Source organism: Diospyros lotus, chromosome 4, assembly GCF_014633365.1.
Source record: "Diospyros lotus cultivar Yz01 chromosome 4, ASM1463336v1, whole genome shotgun sequence".
Taxonomy (NCBI): Eukaryota; Viridiplantae; Streptophyta; class Magnoliopsida; order Ericales; family Ebenaceae; genus Diospyros; species Diospyros lotus.
In genome coordinates, this window is record NC_068341.1 from 12,686,630 (window position 1) to 12,709,177 (window position 22,548).

The 22,548-nt window shown below is 39.4% G+C and overlaps 1 protein-coding gene across 1 annotated transcript; it reads right to left on the reverse strand.

Moving 5' to 3' along the window:
* Positions 1 to 17,325: 17,325 nt before the first annotated feature.
* LOC127800710 (uncharacterized) lies at positions 17,326 to 19,797 on the reverse strand. The gene is made up of 2 exons (XM_052335487.1): positions 18,881 to 19,797; positions 17,326 to 18,365 (listed from the first exon to the last, which is right to left on the reverse strand). Exons 1-2 carry the CDS (start codon positions 19,501 to 19,503, stop codon positions 17,651 to 17,653), a joined length of 1,338 nt encoding a protein of 445 aa, XP_052191447.1. The 5' UTR covers positions 19,504 to 19,797; the 3' UTR covers positions 17,326 to 17,650.
* Positions 19,798 to 22,548: the final 2,751 nt, after the last annotated feature.

Sequence of the window (22,548 nt, forward strand, 5' to 3'; positions counted from 1 at the left end):
ACTTTTGAAGAGGTTAGTGTATATATGAATTATATTTATTTCCTATCAATTAGTTATCCTTATTTAGTTATCATTTATATTGATATTGCTTTTATTTTATTTATGTAGATACATACGAAGAAAAGAAATAGACTAGACGTGAATCGATTGAACAATCTAGTCTATATTCAATTTAATGCGAAATTGATGAACAAGCACAAAAGGGAGAAGGAAATGAATGTTGATGTGCTACTTGCTAGTGATGCTAGTAATGCACAATAATGGATCGTTGATGGAGAAGATGATGAAGAAGTTGAGCCTGGTACGGGGCTCACTTGGGAAATGGTTGGTGAAGCATCGGGAGCAAACGAGATGCTTCAAGCTCGAAGAAGTTCTAGGATGAGAAAGCTTCATGAAAATAATTTTCAATCAGAAGAAGAAGATGAGCAAGAAATCAATGAATTTGATTTTGAGTCCGATGAAGATCGTGTATTGGAAGAATATGGAGAGGAAGAAGACCAATTAGATAGTTAGACTTAGATTCTTTGGATATGGTTTATGTTGTATTATTGCTACTTCTACCTTCTTGAACTTATAACTAATATAATAGTTTATTTTTTGAGTCTTAATTCCATTATTTCACTTGTCTTTTCAACTTTGATTTACCTGAAAATAATATCAAATTATATCAAAAGATTTTTAGAAAAAAAAAAATCATTTTTCCTAGTCGTCGCCTAGGTGCCCTAGGCGCTAAGCCCCAGCCTGGCGCCCGACTAGCGCCTAGCACGTTTTTGAACACTAGAAATAAATCACACAACCAAACAATCACGACAGTACCAACGATCCAAAAAATCTAAATGAAACAAAAGAAACACAACGCACAGACGCAAGAACATAAAATAAACACAGCATATACATGTTCGAATAAAAAAATCCTACTCACAATAAGGGTGTCACCCTAGTCAATCCACTAGTGATAATTGAGGGATTTATTGCAATATACGCACAAGGTCCTCACAGCAACTCACAAATCAAAAACCATAACAACAAGAAATGCAACAGAGTACAAACCCACGTGATACACATTTATTGTGAGACAAGATTGGAATCGCATGCTTCTTCATTCATTCTGTTTGCCGAGTGCCTTCCTTCGATCTTGTTGATCTAGCTCTTTCGCATGCACTGTTCTTCTTCTTGCTCAATTAAGGTTTCTATTCGTGCGTTGGGTGTGCAAGAGAAGAGTCACGCCTCTCTTCTGATTTCTCCAATCTCATCCATATATATATGAATGGGATAAATGGGTTTGATACAATAAGCTTGGACTTGAGCTTTTTGGGCTGCAAACACCAACGACCTAACCCAACTTAATTATACACAACCCGAATAACAAATTTACATGCAAATGAAATTAAGGCCACATGAAATAAAATCCAAATTAACTATTAACATATATCAATTATTTTGAATCATATATTAACACACCAATTTGGCAAGAGTTGCAGAGATGGAAGGAGATTTAGGGGCATTATTCGTGAGTTTTCCAGATTTGTGTTGCCATCTTCTGTTTCTCATAACTTTGTCATCGGCCATCCGAAGAAATGAGTTCTAAAAAGGTCAGGTTAGTCAATCCCATGTCGTCTGGAATAGCCATTGAACGGTTCGACGAGAAACCGTTCTTACCAGAACAGAACCATCACATCTTGAGTTGAGCAGTGTTTTCTACAATTTTTCAGCTTTATCATTTTCGATTCCAAGGCAACTTCATAATAAAGTCCAAACCAACTTCACATTCTTGGTTACACATACTTTAACTTTCTTGTCTTCGCCCGACAATTCGGTTCGGTTTGAGTTGTGTTCAAATTCACTCCCAAATCAATTAATTACATGCTTTCACTAATTTTGAGATTAAATAACCCTTAATACATTTGATAATATCTAGTGAAATTTGCTCCCATAATTGATCTCAATCCCATCTACAATGTTGGCAGTTTGATCAAATTTTATATTCAAAATTAACTCCCTAGCTTAGCAAATTTGTTCTTATTTATGCAATTTTAATAAATTACACTTAGACATTATTTCTTCATAAATTCATATTTAGTTCTTTTGAATTTCTCTCGGAACAAGATAATTTGTGAAATTATCACATCACAATGAAACATAAATGAATTTGACACTTTTAAAATGAGAATAAGAACAGCTTTTCGCCCCAACATCACATCCAACACCAACACCACCTTATGGGCGTTATAGGTTTATGGAATTTTGAAGCCCAGCCTCTAGGCTCTACGCTCTGGGCTCTAGGCCTCTAGGCTCTGCCTCCGGCCCTGCCCTCCCCTCAAAGGCCTAATAACTTTTGACATTTGGAGCTTTCTTCTTAGTCCACTGGATGAAAATAATTTTTGAAACTATCGAAAACAACTCGCTTTCATTTCTTCAAACTAACAAGTTAATAACTAAAGGAATGCGGGTGGAGTATTTAAAATATTTATATAGTATATTAGATATAAAGTCCCGTTTTAGATATATTTTTATAAATTTAAAATTTAATCTAATTATGATTTCTCTTTCATCTCACCCTTATCTGAACCAATATAATACTTTTTATTATTTAACATATAAAAATAATTTAAAATATTAAAATTGTTGCTTTTTACTTGCATTATTGTTAGATTTCTTTGTTATTAAATTATTATGAAATTATTTAAATTATACATATATTTTTATTAAATTAAAATATATTGAGTATATATAGGTGCATATGGAATGCCCATTAATCTACAAGTACGAAGATATGAGTTAAATAAAATATTACAAAAGTTTCTAAAAATATACAATTTTACAATGAAAACAATAACAACATTAATGTTGCATATTTTTAAAAAATTTAGAATCAGAATGAGACGGGTTTAATCCGAATTTGAAAACCAACAAAATATTAATGATTTTTGAATTATATATGCAACAAAGTAGTGAAACATACCACGATGCACTTGAATGCAAGAAGATGGATGGTGAATAATTATTGAGATTTTCAACGAGAAATTTTAATTAATTTTTAAAAAAATTAATAAGTTTTTTTTTAATTAATTTTTTATTTAATTTATAATTCTATTTTCTAATCAGTTTCTACTCTCTTTTAGGCAAGAGAACTTTTGTTTTGGTGAACAAAGAAAAACAATCTATAAATAGAATATTTTACTTGTTATTCCAGGAATACAAATTACTTGTAAAAGATTAGTGAAAGTTAAGAATTAGATATAATTAAAATTTATGTTTAGAGAGAAAGTATTGAATTTTGTAATTGTAAATCTTATTACATGATAATATTTTTTCTTTTGTCGTCCTAATTGATGTGACTTTTTTAATTGATGTGACTTTTTTTTAAAGATTTTTCACGTAAAAATCTCTTATGCTTAAGTATGATTAGATCTTTTTGTTTTTATCCTTTTTTTAACATAATAATAATAATAATAATAGAAAGTTAACCTTATAATTAAACACATTAATAATTCAGAAAGATAGAAGAAAGCTTAATGAGATTGAGCATTGAGAGTTTAATATAATGTAACGATAAACCATATATAGTTAGATATGTCCATTATCACCAAAGTTCACAATCTAAAAATCTTTTTTCAAGCAAAAGCTAATTAAAGCATCGCCACAATCGTGGCCAAAATCATCAAGATTCGAGCACAAAGGTAACCCCCACAGCTGGAGTCTGGAGAATGCTTTGGACTATGAAAACTTGCTTCCAAGTTGACAGAATTCACAGATCTCATGCTCAGATCACTCACAGGTTATAAACAGTGTACAATGCCGGAAACAAAGTAACAAGAAGAAAAATAGTAAAATAATAAGGAAATGGTTTTGGCAGCATTTATGTGGTATGGGATGGCATGGCATGGCATGGCGGTTGTGTCCGGCCAGGACGTTTGTCACTTTGTTTCCATAAATATTCTGACATATTTGGGATACATTGTGCATTGGTTGAAGGAGACCAAGAGAGTTTCCTCTCATCGTTACAAAGCGTCATTATTGGAGCCGTGGCATCTCAAATTTTAGGCTGTGGTCACCGCTAAGAGTTTTCTCAATATTTGAAATTTTGCTCTAAAATTCTTGATTCATCATCTTGAATATTCTTCTGTATAATTTGATTTGCAAATTTTTTAAAATATTTATAGCTTTCAATTTTATTTTGATTTGTTTTAAAACGGAGACTAAGTTGTAATTCGCAATATAAGCTCCATAATAGATTTCACAATTTTAAATTTAAATTAGGCTATGTTAAATTTAAATTTTGGAATGATTTAATAGGAAGAGAAGTTTCCTCAATAGATTCCACAATTTTTGTGACATGGCTTAAGATACGATAACTTTATAATTATGTCATACTTTTAATTAAGAGGAGAATTTTTTTATTATTTGTATCAGATAATATAAAATTTGTCTGATATGGTCAAATTGAGAGAGAAGCGTGAGCTTCATGAGAGAGTGGGACCCACACACTTATCCCTGCCTGCAAACCTGTGTCGAGCAACATAATATTGTCCGATGCAAATAACATAAGATCTCCTTAAGTGATATATAAGCTTTTTGTGTTGTGTAAAATAAATAGAGGAGTGCATAGCTAATTTATGCAAATATTATTTGAATAAAATTAATTAAAATTATAATTAACTAGGAAAATATTGATGTACAAAATTAAACGAAAGGGAGTGTGTGTTAATTTATGCACCAAAAGTGAATGTTGACCTTATTTTTATTTTAGTTGCATTATTATTTGGTGCATGTCACGGGGTGCCTAGTAGTATTTGTAATTGTAAGGGCCGTTTGAATCTTGTGAGTGGTCAACCTTACAATATTGAAGGCGGCTGCCATCAGCCATGTATGTGAATGTAATGTGATGTTGCTGCGGCCGCACCAACATCTATCTACTCATTCTCTACTCCCTCCCTTCTTTGATACTTGAACTTGGTACTTCCACTTTCGATTACGAATATGCTCCGTACCCATCTTTCTTTTAAGTCAAACAGTGAACCAGTTTCAAGGCCTTTGGCCCACGGCCCAATCTTGGTCCCTAACCTAGTCTCAGTATATCAGTTGGTGCCCTATCCTAGCTCTATGCCTACCTATATCAATATCATCACAATTGCATATTGGGTATTCCCAGGCCCACTCAAGATCACATCCTTATTAAGGACAGACCTCATACTCATTAGTGACAGATCTCATCTACATTAATGAGAGTCTCGTTGGCACCATGTCACTTTCAGGGAGTCTCGACGGCATCGGATATCTAGTCCTATCACCCTACAAATGCACGACGCATGCATACAGAAGTACCCCTCCTCCTCCTATATAAATCAGCTCTCTTCGAAGCAAGGTATGTTCCCTTCCTAGCCTGCTCATACTCTGCTACTTTTACTCCCAGACTCACTTGAGCTTTGGAGTGCTCGCAAATGCCAGCCGTCCGCCGACAAATCGATCGCCAAAGCCTGTCCCTTGCCGTTGCAAACCCGCATCCGATCGCCTCTTTTGGCCAGGAAGGAATATTTGCCGCCCACCGTGGAGTATGATAAAACTTACCTACCCCACAATCTCACTGGAGCATTTCAAGCCAATCCTACCACCTTACCATGGTGCGAACTAGAAACGCCCCTATTCACGAGCCAAACACCACCGACCACCTCCCACAAAACCTAGTTATCGCAAAGGTCCTCTTCCAGACCGTCCAACAGCTTCAAAACCAAGTCGCTAAATTAACTTGAAACTAGCAACGCAACTAACGGTTTGACTATGACACAGAAGGTAGATGCCACCAACATCATTAAGCTACCCATACCCCTATTCCCTCACCTTCTGTGTCCCTATATTCTTCAAGCCATCCTTTCTCGGAGTTCATCATAATCGTCCATTTACCGGATGGCTTTCGCCTCCCCGGTACCTTAGAGCCATATGACGACACTATCGATCCTCAAGAGCACCTTACCATGTTCAATGCCGCGATTCTACTCAGTGAAGGCACAAACCCAATCATGTGCCAATCCTTTCCCAACACGTTAAAGAAGTCGATCATGTTATGGTTCTCCTCCTTGGAGCCAAACTTCATCCATGACTTTTCCGATCTAATCACTCGCTTCCTCACCCATTTTTTCACAAGTCGAGCTCACCGTAAGATGTCGGCCAGTCTCATTAACTTGAGGCAAGGTGAGCATGAGCCGTTCCGGGCGTTTCTATACAGATTTAATCAGGAGGCCATCCAAATCAGAGACCTCAACCAATAGTTTCCTTACACACCATTATGGTTAGGCTAAGAGCGAGCCTGTTTGCCGACTTGCTAGACCGGAAGCCCCCTTTTAGCCTGGACGACCTTAGGGTACAGGCTGCAAGATACATAAACATGAAGGAAGCATCGACTGCAAGACACAAAAACACCCAACCATCATCTCGGCCACAGCCAGTTCACCAACTAAGGCCCCCTATCGAGCACCAGCGCAATCCCAAAAGAGACTCCAATCGAGGACATGACAACAAAGATCGTGGCAAGGGACAAAAGGAGCCAGCCTAACTCCCCGTACAACCCCGACTGCGTTATGATACCTACACTCCCCTAACGACCAGGAGAGAATGAATCCTTCGAGAAGTTTACAACTCAAGAATAATCCCGCTCCCAAACACCTTGGACCAGTAACTTCTTTGCGGTAATGCCAACACCAGCAAACGGTGTGACTACCATTGTATGTTCGGGCACACAACCAAAGAATGTGCTTCCTTAAAAGATCAGATCGAGTGCCTGATCAGGGAAGGCGGCCTCTGCCAATACAATTACAGAATAGACTGAAGGCAATCCTCACAGGGTAATCCAGATAGGCGAAGAAGTTGCAACCCCAAGAGGAGACCTCGGGCGAACGAAAAACGAAACGTTGGACCACCCCTAGCTAATCAAATAGTTGGGGGTCATTAACACCATCTCTGAAGGTTTCACAGGCAGAGGAGATTCAAGCTCGACAAGAAAGCAACACCTCCGAGTGGTAATGTCGGTAGACAGTGTCGAGAAGAAGCCAAAAAGGATGGCTCGACATCCCATGATCTCCTTCACTGACATGGACTTTGATGGCATTGATCAAAACCTCGACGATCCCATGGTAGTCTCAATCGTCGCAGCCAACTTTTTGATAAAAAATAAAAGTCCTTGTTGATCAGGATAACTCAGCCGACTTGTTATATCTATCAACCCTGAGAAGGATGGGAATTTGGAGATGGAGCTGAAGCCGTTTAATGATAATCTAATCGGTTTCTCCGGGGAACAAGTAGGCATCAAAGGTTATATGGATTTACTGACTTCATTTGGAATGGCCCATCTCGTTAAAATAATCAGCATTCGGTACCAGTCATTGACTGTCAGACACCGTACAACGCGCTCCTCAGCCGCCCATTTCTTAACGCCCTGTGTACAGTAGTGTCAACTCTCAATTTGGCCATGAAGTTCCCAGTATCGGCCACTGAGGTTAGAATTGTTCACACCGACCAGAAATAGGCTCGGTAGTGTTACCATGACAGCCTCAGGGCTAGAAGTCCCAAGCCCGGCAAGGACGACAAGGGAAATAGAGCCTCTGGCAATAGCAACCAAGCCTTAGGTACAAACAACCAAGCTCCACACCATAGTGTACACATGACCGAGTTGGATCCGTGAGGTGAGCTATCAGACAATTATCCTCAGCCCATAGAAGAGCTTCGTCCTGTGAGTTTGGGTCCCCGTCTAGAGCAGATCACCCACGTTGGATCCACATTGCCAGACGAATTGAGAGAAGGGCTGACCAGCTTACTCCAACAAAACACTAACCTATTCTCTTGGACACCCGTCGATATGCCTGGGATCAACCTGTCCTTCTTTTTCCATAGGCTAGCACTAGACCTAAACACAAAGCCAGTTACCTAGAGGAAGAAAAAGTCAGGAGAAGAAAGCCAGCGCGCGATGGTTGAGGAAACAACAGAGCTCCTCAGAGCCGAATTCATCAAAGAGGTGTCATACACCATATGGTTGGCCAACATAGTTATGGTAAAGAAATCCTCGGTCAAATAGAGAATGTGCTTCAACTTCACCAACTTAAACAAAGCATGCCTGAAAGATTCATATATGTTGCCTAATATCGACTGACTTGTAGATGCGAGCTACGGATATAGGTACTTAAGCTTTATGGACGCCTATTCCAGATAAAACCAGATCCGACTACACCCCGACAATGAAGAAAAGAAAACGTTCATCACAGAAAATATTAATTTCTACTACCGGGTCATGCCGTTTGGACTAAAGAATATGGGCGCAACATATCAGTGGTCGATAATAGGGTGTTCGCCAAACAGATTGACCGAAACATTGAAGTCTATGTTGACGACATGGTGGCTGAGACATAAAAAAGCCAAACAGATTATCCAAGATTTTTAGCCAACTTCAACAACACAACATGAGGCTAAATCCTAACAAGTGCATATTCAGGGTTCAAGCTGGCAAATTCCTCTGTTTCATGTTAACCAATCAAGGAATCGAGGCCAACCTTGACAAATGCAAAGCCATCCTCAAAATGCGCAGCCCTACTAACATAAAAGAAGTCCAACGGCTAACAGGCCGGATAATGACCCTATCCTGCTTTATCTCAAGATCGACAGATTGGGAAAGGCTATTCTTCCCATGCTTAAAGAAGCCAACAGAGTTCTAGTGGATAGAATAATGCGAAGCAGCTTTTCAAGAGTTGAAGGGCCTCTTAGTAAAGCCCCATCATTCCTTCAAGACCAAAGCCACGGGAAGAACTCGCACTCTACCTCTCCGTTATTGAAAACACCCTAAGCGCAGTGCTGGTTAGAGAGGGAGACAAGTCACAACGACTGATGTATTTTGTTAGCATAACCTTATGGGGACCAGAGGTGCATTACTGAAATATCGAAAAGTTAGCACTAACATTGATCACTGCAGCTCGAAAACTCTAGCCATACTTCAAAAGTCACCAGATCATGGTTTAAACCGATCAGTCGATCTGACAAGTATTTGAAAAGCCAGAACTCTCAGGAAGAATGATTACGTGGTCAGTCGAACGCTTTGAATTTGGCATACAGAACCAAGCCCGCAAACACATCAAATCTCAGGTACAATCCAACTTCTGTGTTAAGTTATCTTCTTCTAATTTGAGCCTAGAATCTAACCACTGGATACTGTTCGTCGACGGAGCTTCCAACATTAAGGGGAGCAAAGCTGGGATTATCTTAGAAGGACCTAGTGGACTAGTGCTCGAACAGTCCCTCCGCTTCAACTTTAAGGCAACCAACAATCAAGAAGAATATGAAGCCCTCATAGACGGGTTGAATTGGGAAAAAGAAATGGGAGCAACTCGGGTGGTTGCAATGAGTGACTCCCAATTGGAGACTAACTAGGTCAAAGGCGAATTCCAGACAAAGAAGCCACAACTCGATCGATACCTCAACAAGGTCAGAACCATAACCAAGTCCTTTGAATACTTACAAATTGAATATATCCCCAAGGAACAAAATACGCGGGCATACATGCTTTCAAAGCTAACCATCACCAAAAAACTTAGGAACAACTAGTCTATTATATAAAAGTCTTTGGACTCGTCCATTGTCGACCTACCCGACATACAATCCGTGGAAATAGCACAGGGATTCTGGGGAACCCCTATCATCTGATTCCTACAAAAAGGGACATTCCCTATCGAGGACGAAAAATCCAAGAAACTCAAGAGGTCAGCCTGCTACTTCACCTTGCTCGAAAACCAGTTGTACAGAAGAGGCTCCTCCATACCGCTCCTCAAGTGTGTCAACAACGACCAGTCCACATACATTATGACTGAGGTACACGAGGGGGTGTGCGGAAGCCATCTCGGAGGACAATCCATGGTGACAAAAGTGTTAAGAGCCGAGTACTACTGGACAACAATGAGGAATGATTACCTAGTTTATTTAAAGCATTGCGACAAATGCCAGAGGTTTGCGAACGCACATCATTCCCTGCCAAAAGAGCTTCGTGACCTCAACAGCCCCTAGTCATTCCACAAATGGGGGATAGACATCCTAAGGGCCTTTTTCGGTCGTCGCTAGACCACACAAGTTCATAGTGGTGGCAATCGACTATTTCACCAAATGGATCGAAGCCGAGTCCCTAGCTACTATCATCGTCGAAAGGATCTAGAAATTCATCTGGAAGAACATCGTCTATCAATACGGCCTCCCCATAGTGCTGAGTTTGGACAACAATACCTAGTTCACCAATAGCAGACTTCAGGAATTCTGCTCAGAGCTCGACATCGACGAGATCTTCACCTTAGTCGAGCACCCGCAGACCAACGGCCAACTGGAAGCCGTCAACAAAGTCATCTTGGCCAGACTAAAAAAGCCATTCAATCACGCCAAAGGTGTATGGCCATAGGAACTCCCCTTGGTGTTGTGGTCATACCACACCATGACTCAAACCTCAACTATGAAAACACCCTTTCGACTCACCTAGAGTCGGAGGCCATGATTCCAGTAGAGATTGGAAAACCCAACCCCAAGCGGCAGCATTTCCAAGAAAACACTAACAATGAAGAACAACGAGCCGACCTCGATCTCATCTAGGATATTCGAGACTAAGCTCTTATTCATGAGTAAGCTGCCAACAAAGGGGCAGCTCAGAAGTACAACAAAAAGATCCGACCCAAAAGCTTTTAAAAGAGGAACCTAGTCTTAAGAAAGGTTAAAGGCCCAAAGAAGCAACTTGGGCAAGGGAAGCTCGACGCCAACTGGGAAGGCCTTTACTGAATCATTAACAATCTCGGCAATAAAGCCTATCACCTGGCCGAGCTCTCAGGGCAATGATAAAGTTGTAACCTGGGAGCCAATCATAAGACTTGTGAGTTGATTGCATTTCTAATTAATCTTGGACATATTTTGATTAATATTAGTATTTCTCTTTTAATATGTGGCAATACATTTATCTTTGTATTTTACTATTTAGATGAATCCCAAAAAATGTAGCAATGCCAATTGAGTTATGATGAGATCATACTAATGACCGATGTTTCATTCTTAAACTATTCCTAGTCATAGGACTATAGAGTGGGGCCTCTATAGTACCATCAAAACTGGTACACACTATGCATGCTTGTTAGGAGGGTAGTTGATCTCATTGACTACTTGTGTGATGATACTAATGCAAGTGTGTAGATGCTCATTGGTGAATAAGCTCATTGAATGACCTAACTTGAGAACACCGAAATAGTAATTCTTACTAAATGTCAATTGGGAGTTCTATGTGGTGACAAGTGTTAGTAATACTTTTCCTGAGGTACCACAGTTATCTTGTATGAGGAGTGTCATGCCATGATGCCATTATACGGGGTCCACTAAGATGGGTCCCTAATAGGGTGGTTATTGAGTATGATCCGAATCATACGAAAGTATATGAGTACACAAGATGGAATCTATCGACCTTAGTAAAATTTAAAAAGTATATGCCCTATGTAAATGATGAAATCACAACTCAAGGAGTTGTTGGCCAACGCAGATAGCTGAAAATTAATAAGAGTTATTAATTCGACTATAGAACTTGTGGACTTAACATTCATACATATAGTGTTGATTATTAGAAGTTTGACATTTTACCATACTTCTAGACTATACCGGGACATTATGATAAATGGATCGAATAGCACTGAAACTCACAACGGTAAGGGTCATTAGAAATGCCATTTTCATTTCATTATGATATGAGGGTCATGATACGTTGCTAGACATCAATCTTAGTCTAAGGGCCAGATAATAATTTTTGTTATGAGATGAAATAAATTAAGGATCATAATCAAATAGTTTTATTAAGAGTAGGATTCTATAAATTGCCCTTTGCCATCTTCATAGTGAATTTATAAGGTCACACACAAACAAAGAGAAATTTCATAAAAATTCAGTAGGACTAAAAAATCTTTTTAGGGGCCAAAAGAATTCGTGGATTTTTTGGGCGAGCTATCACTGGCGGAAAAGTTCACGGGGTGTCAACAAAATAAGCAAAAATGAAAACAAAGTGAAAAACCCACAAATGGGTTGGGCCTTGGCCCAACATGCTTAGGCTTTCTATAAATCCCTAGTTTGAATAAGGTTTGAGAAAGAGCTCTCCATTTTTGCCTCATAACCCCTTTAACTTTCTAGAGAGAGAAAGTTAGTTTTTGAGAAAAACCAACCATATTTTCAAGTGTTGGATTAGATCTTGCATAGTCAATGCAAGGAGATCGAAGGGGCGTGCTCATCGACATCAACTGAAACTTCTCTTTGGTGTGGATCACTTATAGATGGTGGGTAACGCCTTGTGGCACAAAGATTCATCCATTATTCATCGGACAACCAAAAGGTTTGGTTTTTCGTTATATGTTTATATTCTTGAAGAGATTATATATTTACAAACTAGATTCGTTCATTTTGGGTTTCAAGATTAGCCAAAGAGTTTGGTTGATCCAAATAATTTTAAATTTCCACTACATTTGGATCTAAGAAACCCAACAGGCAACCCCTGCCAAGGTCATGGAATGCCCCTAGCCTGCGAAAATACTATAGCTAAGTAATTGCCTTTATTGTGTCATTCAACTAAAATAGTTTCATTTGCTCATCATTTATTACATCTTGACACGGGTCTAAGCCCAAAACATCGTCTTATGCCCTTTCAGCATTTGGTATTTATCAGGCTTTTGCCTATATGATTACGTGATTACTCATCATTAATAAAATCGGCTATTCAGTAGGAACATTTTCTATCTTGAAGACTAAATGGGCATAGGCAGACCTCGAGTCTTCTCGGCCTCGCCCCAACAGGCCTTGAGTAAACTCGATCCCTTTCTAAATCTAGCTTTGTATCAAACAAACATAGGCATATCTCGAGTTTTCTCGGTCTCGCCCCAACGGGCCTCGAGTAAACTCAATCACTTTCTAAATCTAGCATCGTATCAAATAAGTATAGGCAAACCTCGAGTCTTCTCGATCTCACCCCAATGGGCCTTGACTAAACTCGGTCCCTTTCTAAATCTAGCCTTATATTAAACAGGCACAGGCAGGCCTCGAACCTTCTCGGTCTTGCCCTAATGGACCTCAAGTAAAACTCAGTCCCTCTCTAAATCTAGCCTTGTATCAAACAGGCATAAGTAGATCTTGAGTCTTCTCATTCTCGCCCCAACGGGCCTCGACTAAGCTCGGTCCCTTTCTAAATCTAGCCTCGTATCAAACAAGTATAGGCAGACCTCAAGTCTTCTCGGTCACCCCTAGGGATGTTCAAAAAAATCGGTGCACTGCGGAAATCGGCCAAACCGAACTGGTCGATTTTTTATTTTTGCAGTCGAAAACGGTTTGGACGTTGTACAAATGACGCGGCTCACAGTTTGTACAGTTGGCGATTTGGTTTTAAACTGAACCACCCAAGAAAATATAAAAAAAAATTATAAAATGTTGTATGTTGAATTATAAAAAAAAATTATAAAATGTTCGGCTTCAATGTTGAACAGTTTATTTTTTGCTAAGGTTAATTGCATTGCTAAACAGGTTAATTTGATTACATAATTCATAATTCATTACTAAACAAGTTAATTCGATAATTTGTTTATTTTTAAACAGGTTAATTTCATAATTCATTGTTAAACAAGTTAATTTGATTACATAATTCATAATTCATTACTAAACAAGTTAATTCGATAATTTGTTTATTTTTAAACAGGTTAATTTCATAATTCATTGCTAAACAGGTTGTTTTTTGCTTTCAATGTTGAAATGTTGTATGTTGAATTACACTGTTTTGTCTTTATTTTCTGCTCCTATTTATTTACCTTTGATTGTCTTTATTTATCGATATTTGTGTCTTTATTTACCATTTTTAAGTAGCATTTTTAGTGGTTTTAACGCTCACTTGTATCAAATTTTCAAACCATGGTAAACCGCACCAAACTAGATCGCAAATGCAATGCAGTTTGATGCAGTTTAGCCGCAACCGGTCTAGTTTGGTTGAAAATCCGCACCAGCGATTTGGCGTACTGAAAATGGTTCAGATCAACCAAACCGCAGCACACACACCCTTAGTCACCCCCTAACGGGCCTCGAGTAAACTTGGTCCCTTTCTAAATCTAGCCTTGTATCAAATAGGCACAGGAAGACCTCGAGTCTTCTTGGTCTCGCCCCAACGAACCTCAAGTAAACTTAGTCCCTTTCTAAATCTAGCCTTATATCAAACAAGCATAAGCAGACCTCGAGTTTTCTCGGTCTCACACCAATGGGCTGCAAGTAAACTCAGTCCCTTTCTAAATCTAGTCTTGTATCAAACAGGCATAGGTAGACCTCGAGTCTTTTCGATCTCGCCCCAACGGACCTCGAGTAAAGTTGGTTCCTCTCTAAATCTAGCCTCGTATCAAACAGGCATAGGCAGACCTCGAGTCTTCTCAATCTCGCCCCAACGGGCCTCAAGTAAACTTGATCCCTTTCTAAATCTAGACTCGTATCAAATAAGCGCAAGCAGACCTCGAGTCATCTTGGTCTCGCCAAGCCGTGCTGTCAGAACAAACTAACGCGATTAGTCCTCCCCCATGCTCCCAAGTTTATCCCGGTAGGCAAATCGCTAGGAATTCCCTCACTCAAATAAAACCTTGTATCAAACAGGCACTAACAAACCTCGAGTCATCTCGATCTCGTCAAGTTGTGCTGTCGAAACAAACCGACGAGGTCAGTTCGCTCCCAAGCATCCGGGTCTATCCCAACGGGCGGACCTCGGGGAATTCCTTTTTTTAAACAAAGCCTTGTGTCAAATAGGCGCCGATAAACCTCGAGTCATCTAGATCTCGCCAAGCCGTGCTGCCGAAACAAATCGACACGGTTAGTTCGCCCCCAAGCGCCTGGCTCTATCCCGGCAGACGGACCTCAGGGAATTCCCCCGCCAAAACATAGTCCTGTATCAAATAGGCTTCGACAGACCTCGAGTCATCTCGGTCTCCCCCGACTTGGCGGAGTACCTCGAATCTCGAAACCACGTGCGCCATGAATCAAAGCGTGGAGAAGGTTGCCTCGTCGTAGGAACCAAGCTGACTCCAATTATCCTTAAGACCTACATTCGTCCAAGCAAAGCTGAATGTCGACTCAGCCATCTATCCCAGCCATGTTCTAATGCCAACCCAGTTCTCAAACTTGGCTAAAAGCAACAAAAATGTGTCCAACGTACCTTTCTCTAGCTCAAATGCCCGCTTCTTGAGCATCCGACCTAGGGGGTTATGGATCGTACCAACCCAATCTTGGCCTTTGGCCCACAGCCCAATCTCGGCTCGAAACCTAGTCTTAGCCTATGGCCCAAATATCAGTCGAGGCCCTATCCTAGCTCTGTGCCTACCTACAACAATATTATCATGGTTGCATACTAAATATTCTCACTTCCGCTCAAGATCTTATCCTCTTTAATGACAGATCTCATCCTCATTAATTGCGGATTTCATCTACATTAATGAGAGTCTCATCGGCACCATGCCACCCTTAAAGAGTCTCGACGGCGCCAGATATCCAGTCACATCACCTTGCAAATGCATGATATATGTATACAAGAGGACCTCTGATCCTCCTATATAAATCAGCTTTCTTCAGAGCTAATATATGTTCTCTTTATAGCTTATCCATACTCTGCTACTTTTATTCCTTGATTCACTTGAGCGTCGGAGTGCTTACAGGTGTCAGTTGCCTGCCGCCAAATCGATCGCCAAAGCCTGCCCCTTGCAGTTGCAGGCCCACCTCCGATTGTCTCTTTTCGTCGGGAAGGAATAGATAGGGATTCATGTTCCCTGCTAATTAAGTCGGTTTAATATTCTGTTGCTATGTTTGTTACTTATTAATAATATTATTATTATTATGAATCTCTTCAATATAAATAAAGCAAAGCATACAAAAATTAAATGAAATACAAATGTAAGGGGCCACGGGCAGGCGAGGCAAATCAAATGGAAGAAAAGTGTCGAGAACGTAGTGGGTCATGAATGTGACAACCAATTACACATCCGCTATGACTAGATAATGAAAAGCTCATGTCAAGGTTGTTTAGTTTAGTCACCCTTCGCTTTAGGCTTTAGGGTTGGTGGGACTCCAAGCATGCAAACCAAACCAAATAGTTATTAAAGTGTCATTAAAATATGAATAAATTTAATGAATGGTAGTTGAGAAAATTATATATACGTCATCACCAAACATTATAAAATATTGTAATTAAAAAAAAAGCAGTTATTATTTGAATATTATTAGGATTAGGAAAGAAGTGTAGGGAGTAGGGACGGCTGATCTACAACTTTAAGACGGAAAGGGTCCCCATCCCCATGTTCCTTTTCACCTTCACTTCATTCTCGGTCTCAGATAGATAAAAAAAAAAAAAGAAAAGAAAAGGGAAAGGGCATTTGACATTGCACTTTTGCTTTCCAAAATTTAGCTCACTCGGCCATCCATTTTTAAAAGGTAGAGGAAGAGGTATTGTATTGTACTGTAATTGGGTTGGAAGGGGGGGGGGGGGGGGGGGGGGGGGGGGCTCTTCAGTCTTCTCTGCGTCCGCCACCAGAAATCACATGTTTTGCTTCTCTTTCGCTGTCGTTAACTTGACCACCCTGCTTAGCTTGTGCCTTTTCCATTGCATTTCTTTGCTCCACCTTCGAATGAGCTGCTGCTTAATTACTTCTTGAAATAAACAATTTTTTAAACTTGCTAGGAAAAAGAAAAGATATATATATATATATATCACACACAAACATACAAGGAGCACAGTTGGGGATTAGTTGTTTATGAGCCCAGTTGGGAATTAATTGTTTATGGTTAATGCTTTTAATGATTGGAAGGGGGCTGCGCCGGGGGAGGGGGGCTCGCGGCGAAGGAAAGCTGAACTTGTTTACCCCACGGCCACAGCCACAGCCACAGCCACGGCCATAAATTTAATCGCTGGCATCTGGTATTGCTGCTATACCAAACCAAGGATGAACGGATGGACGGCTGGGATGATTCTATATGCCAAGAAATTCGATTTCAAACAAAACTTTAAGCCCACACGAAGGACCCTATCTACACAACAATACAGCTGTCTTCCACATCAATGACAAACATAGCCGATTTTTATTATATCTTACTAGAATGCCAGCTGCGACCCCGGCCCTTGCGTTTTGCGCGCAAGCACCTAAACCTAATAATAATAATAATACATGATCACAGCTGCACGAAGTTCCTTCACCAAAAGGGAATGAAAACAATGATAACGTTTAAATAATAGTTAGTGCTAGCTACTGCTTGCAGGAGGAAAGAAGATATTCAAAGCCCCAATTAAACACTATATGCTCTTGCCTTGACCCAAAGTCTTTGCGTAGGTCAGTTAACGCCCTTGCTACAACATTAGTTTAATAATAAAAATTGGGAAGAAATTTAAAAAAAAAACAAAAAACAAAAATAAAAAGTTCTTAACAAGGGTGGGTTAAAATCACACAAGCCACACAAGTGAAAAACCAAAGCTTGCCCCGGTCACTCAAATCTCTATATACATCAGAAAAAAGCCTGTTAAAAAAACTCGGTGAAAAAGAAACCCAACGAAGACGAGGCATATTCGACGAGGGAGGGTGGGCTGGCGGATGGATGGATGGATGATGGATCAGCTGAGTAAATCTTGTGGTGGGCAAAGTTCTTTTCTCAGTTTTTGAGAGAAAAGCCTGCAAGCGTCCATGCTCAGATCGATCGCCGCTGACAAAGCCACGAATGCGGCTGCGTCCTCCGTGCAGTTCACGTGCTGCACACTCACCTCCACCGTCGCCTTGCTGCTCTTTACTCCCTCCCCTTCCACTCTTGCTGACATCACGAACCCTCTGTACACGCTATACGGCCACAGCCCTATTAACCCGTAATCCCCGCTCCCTCTCGGGCTGCACGCCGGCGACGTAGAGTTGCCCGGTGTGGACCGGCCGTTGGGGTTGGAGCCCAGGTCGATGACGAACTTCCCGCCTTTGCTCGAGCTGAGGGTCGACTCGGCCAGGACAACGCCGCCGCCACCCTTTTCGGGGATGAGCTCAAAGCGGTAGCCGAGCCCGTCATGGGCGCCGCGCTCGCGCCAGGCCTCGAGCCGGCCCCAAGGCTTCCAGGTGCCGTCACCCGGCCGCAGGATGAGCCAGCAGCCAGGGTTGGACCTGCTCACCCGGTCGGAACCGGGCGAGGCCACAAATGGAGTCACCATTGACGCTGCGGCCACCGGTGAACCGGAGAGGTCATGGACAGTGATTGACCAGCCCTTCCGCTCCTTCACCGGCCTCTCTCTCTCGCTTCCGAACGAACTCAACCACGCCCGGGAACTTCCCTGTTCAGACTGTAACGATCTGCAAGCCAAAAAGGGGAACATTAAATCAGAAAATCAACAAGGAAAGAACAATTAAAGTAAAGTGAAACAAACATCTCGGGCATTTCACTTTTCAGCTAACATGAATCAAATCTATCGTTATTCTAGCAAAATGTAAAGCGCGCTGAACCGTAGAGAGTAAAGAAAGTGGATCTGCCTTTGTCCCGCAAAGAGTGAGATTTAAGATTTCACATTCAAATTAGGTTACAGTTAGAAAATAAGAAGCTACCCTAACTTTTTAGTCCGCTCCGTAGAGTAAAGCCAGGCGCTCCAGATTCAAAAATCCAAATGTAATTCGATTTGAGACCGAAATTCACCTTTACCGTACAATTTGAGCAAATTTGTATACGAAAACAGAGGTGCGCAAATTTTTGGATTTGTAAAGCATCCGCGCTAGGGAAATACGTTTGTTTCCAGGGAAAGTAAACAGGAAATAAACACGGCGCAACAAGTATTTTGAAAAAATGAAATTGCACCAAGGGGGAATGAACTGACCTAGACCGGGGATTCCGGTCGGTGTTGCTTCTGAAACTGAAGTTGCAGGTGAAAACCGGTTGGCGGATGTTGCCTTGGATTTGAAACACTTGCGGGCTGCACTCAGGCTCGCCATCGAACTGAAACACGAATCTCGGATCAGGCTCTGCCTTCACATTGAGGTGAAACTGAGCGCACGAGCGTTTCGCGTCTTTGCCGACTGAAATCCAGCCATTGTGAAACACGCAAGCCCTAGACTCCGTCCCAGCCAGATCCATTGGCACAGACACCTTCCCCAACAGCCTCCCGGAATTCACGCCACAGGTTGTCCCCCTGCGGCCCGTATAAATAGAAATTTTCAAGTAAAGTTTCCCGGCAAAGAGCGATTTCCCGGCCAACCTGTGTATATCCGACTTGCTCAAGTGAAAAGTCACCGCCGACGCCTGCACTTGCCCGTCGGGGAACTGGCTTTCCGGCAACACGCACGGAACCACCGCGCTCTGGAGAGGGAAGTTCTTAAGTTTGATCTTGCAAAAACATGGCGATGACGACGGATGCACGACGGAGCGGGCGGGCTTCGACGCCACCGGGATCTTCAGCGCCAGATTACCCACCGTCAAGCGCACAAAAGGACACGGATCCATTGTTTCCACCTTCGACAAATCAAGCCGTCCAACAACAACGGAGGCCGTTCAAACGAAACCGATGGAGCCAACAGTACTCGTCGCCTTCATCTTCCAGGAACAGTAGTAGTACTCTGTTCTCGCTCTCCCCCCCCTCTTTTCAACAACTCTTTAAACTCTGCAGGTAAGGTAATCCTCTCTCTCTCTCTCTCTCTATATCTATATCTATAAGCCTCAATCTCTGTCCGTCTCTCTCTCTCTATATCGAGAGTGGGGAGAGAGAGAGAGAGAGAGAGGAAGAAGGAACTCTGTAGTTGGACTCCAGCTGTGTACAGGCTGTAATTAACTGCAAGTCGGGCCGAAGCTGACGCACCCAAGACTCTGCTCTGACAAAACTGCCCTTCGGCCCTATCCAATCACAAACTCTCTGAGCATTATCCTTTCATCCCGTACACGTGGCAGATGTATAGTGGTTGAAGAAGGGGACCAGATGGGCCCTACTTGGCAACGTGAATTTCTGGGCGTCGGATTGGTGGAACTGGTTTTGATTTGATGAGAAAAGTAGTGGGAAGGGTCTCCAAAACCAGGGGCTCGTTGGACTCCAGCTGCCTACACGTGGCTCGTCAGGATTGTCCGGTGGATGGCTCGTGTGTTACGCCGACCGCCATCCCGCTATTTCACCCTTAATCGTCACGCTTATCTAATCCCGATTTATTTATAATAATAATAATATAATATTTTCTTTTAAGAATAAAAAGGCCGTTTTCTTATTTCAAAAATAAAATGATTTATATTTTCCCTTTAGAATAATCACAAAAACCAACATGTTCCAAGTTCAACAACTATAATTCAAATCACATTAAATGTGTCAGGGGATTCTAACTTGACATGAATATTTTAATGTGTTAAAATTGAGTTCAAGTATTTTATTAAACAATTATAATTAAATCCTAACTTGAATCTCGAATTTTTTTAAAATAATTTATTGTATCTCTAGAATGTTAATTTTATATTTACTTTGCTCCTAAAATTCTATCCTTTTTTTTTTTTTTTTAATTCACCCTAAAAGTTAACCATTTGAAAAGTTCGTTAATAAATTTGAGTTAAAAGATGAAATGCCAATAATATTTCTTATCTTTTTTTTTTATAATTTTTCATGTTTACGTTTGTTTTATAAAATGTCTTGGATACATAGAATTCCTGTTTTTTATAATTAATAGGTCATCAATTGGCTTAATTATTCGACATTGATAGATTTTCACAGAATACTAGATGAAATGTCAATAATATCCTTCGGTGTTATTAGCTTACAGTAGAATCCTTCTTACTTCTTAATTAATCTAATTAATTAACATCAATAATTATGGATTATAATGCTAGTAAAAAGTCTAATTAACTCAATTTATTGCAAATAGTTATATTATAATGCTAGATCCATGTCTTTTTTTTTTTTTTTTCCCTTTTTAAGATTTACAATGAAATTTTCTATGATGGGTATTATATCCAGACATAAATGCCATACAACTTATCCTTTAAGGTGTAATCATAAATTTTGATAATAATAAATAGGGATGCGTAATGATTGATTTTATTTATTTAAAAAATATATTAAATTATTATCAATCAATTATTTTTTAAAATTATTTATCAAATTTTTTTTTATTACTCGTGAGGTGAGTGAGCAAGTTGAGAAAGAGACATAGATTTTATGGAAGGTGAGACCTACACACTCATTCTTGTAAGTTAGTATTAGGCAATATTATGTTGTCTAATATGAAAAATATAATATTTTTTTACTTTTGAGATGTCATCTCTTATGAGAGTTTCCGTCGTTTTGTTTTATAATTTTTGATAAAAAAAAGTAAATTTAAATCTAATTTACAATAATTATGTTTAAAAATAAATTCAAATCAAAAAATTCTAACCGCCCATTAATAGCTGCAGGGGGAGAGGAGATACGCCCAACATGTTATTCTGTTAATAGTAAAATTGACATTTGACCAAAATGGTGACTTTTTGCTTTTTTGACTTCAAAATGACAATTGATGATATTGAGGATATAATTGTAATTTTAAAAATATTATTTAGATATTTAAAAAATTACATTTATAGTAATATTTTATATTAATATCATATAACACATTAATCCAAATATATAGTACATTAGTATAAAATATTAAATTTAAAATATCTAAATAACATTTTAGTTCTAAGTTTTCATGCATGAAGGGTAGTTTTCCTATTAACCTTAAACTTCAACGGCAATTTGTGTAATTTATTCTTCAGAATGGGCTCTTCCGTTATTTCAATTAACAGTTCCTTAGATGGCAATATTCAATAGTTCTTCTCCACTTACGTTAAGTTTGCATTACTCAATCTCGTGTATAAGTCAATTAATTGACTCATAATAAATTAAAATTAACATTAAGAAATCGTGATCATGAATTCGATTATTTATTCTGTGCAGTGAGACAAAATTTTTACCTGTTATTTATCTCCTCTTTCGAAATCGAAGACACAAATAATGAAAAATCGCATAAGAACGATAATCCTAAATTTACTTACTACTCTTATCAGGATTATTATAAATAACATTTATTATAATATTTCAAACCTTTATCAAGATTAAAATTCTTTATAAATACTATCTATTCTTTTTACAAAACTTTCATAAAGATTTTTGAATATTGAAATTATTTAGTTTACACATTATGTGAGACCACCTTTTTTTTTTTTTTTTTAATGAACTTTTGCTTGTGAGAGAACAATATCAAATTTTGTATTTATACGGTAGCCTTTTATTCAATTATGTTCTTTAATGCTAAAATGGACAATGACATGAGTGGGATAGGGTCTACAATTAGATATTAGATATTATCCAAAGAAATATATTAAAAACAAAAATTATATAAACCAACCAAATATACTAAAAATAAAAACACACACATACACATATAAGCCAAATAAATATATTAAAATAACAAATATATAGAGTGATAGGACTGGTATTAGCATTTAATAACACAACCAGAAGGAGGTTTAGGGTATAATTATAAGATATAAAAT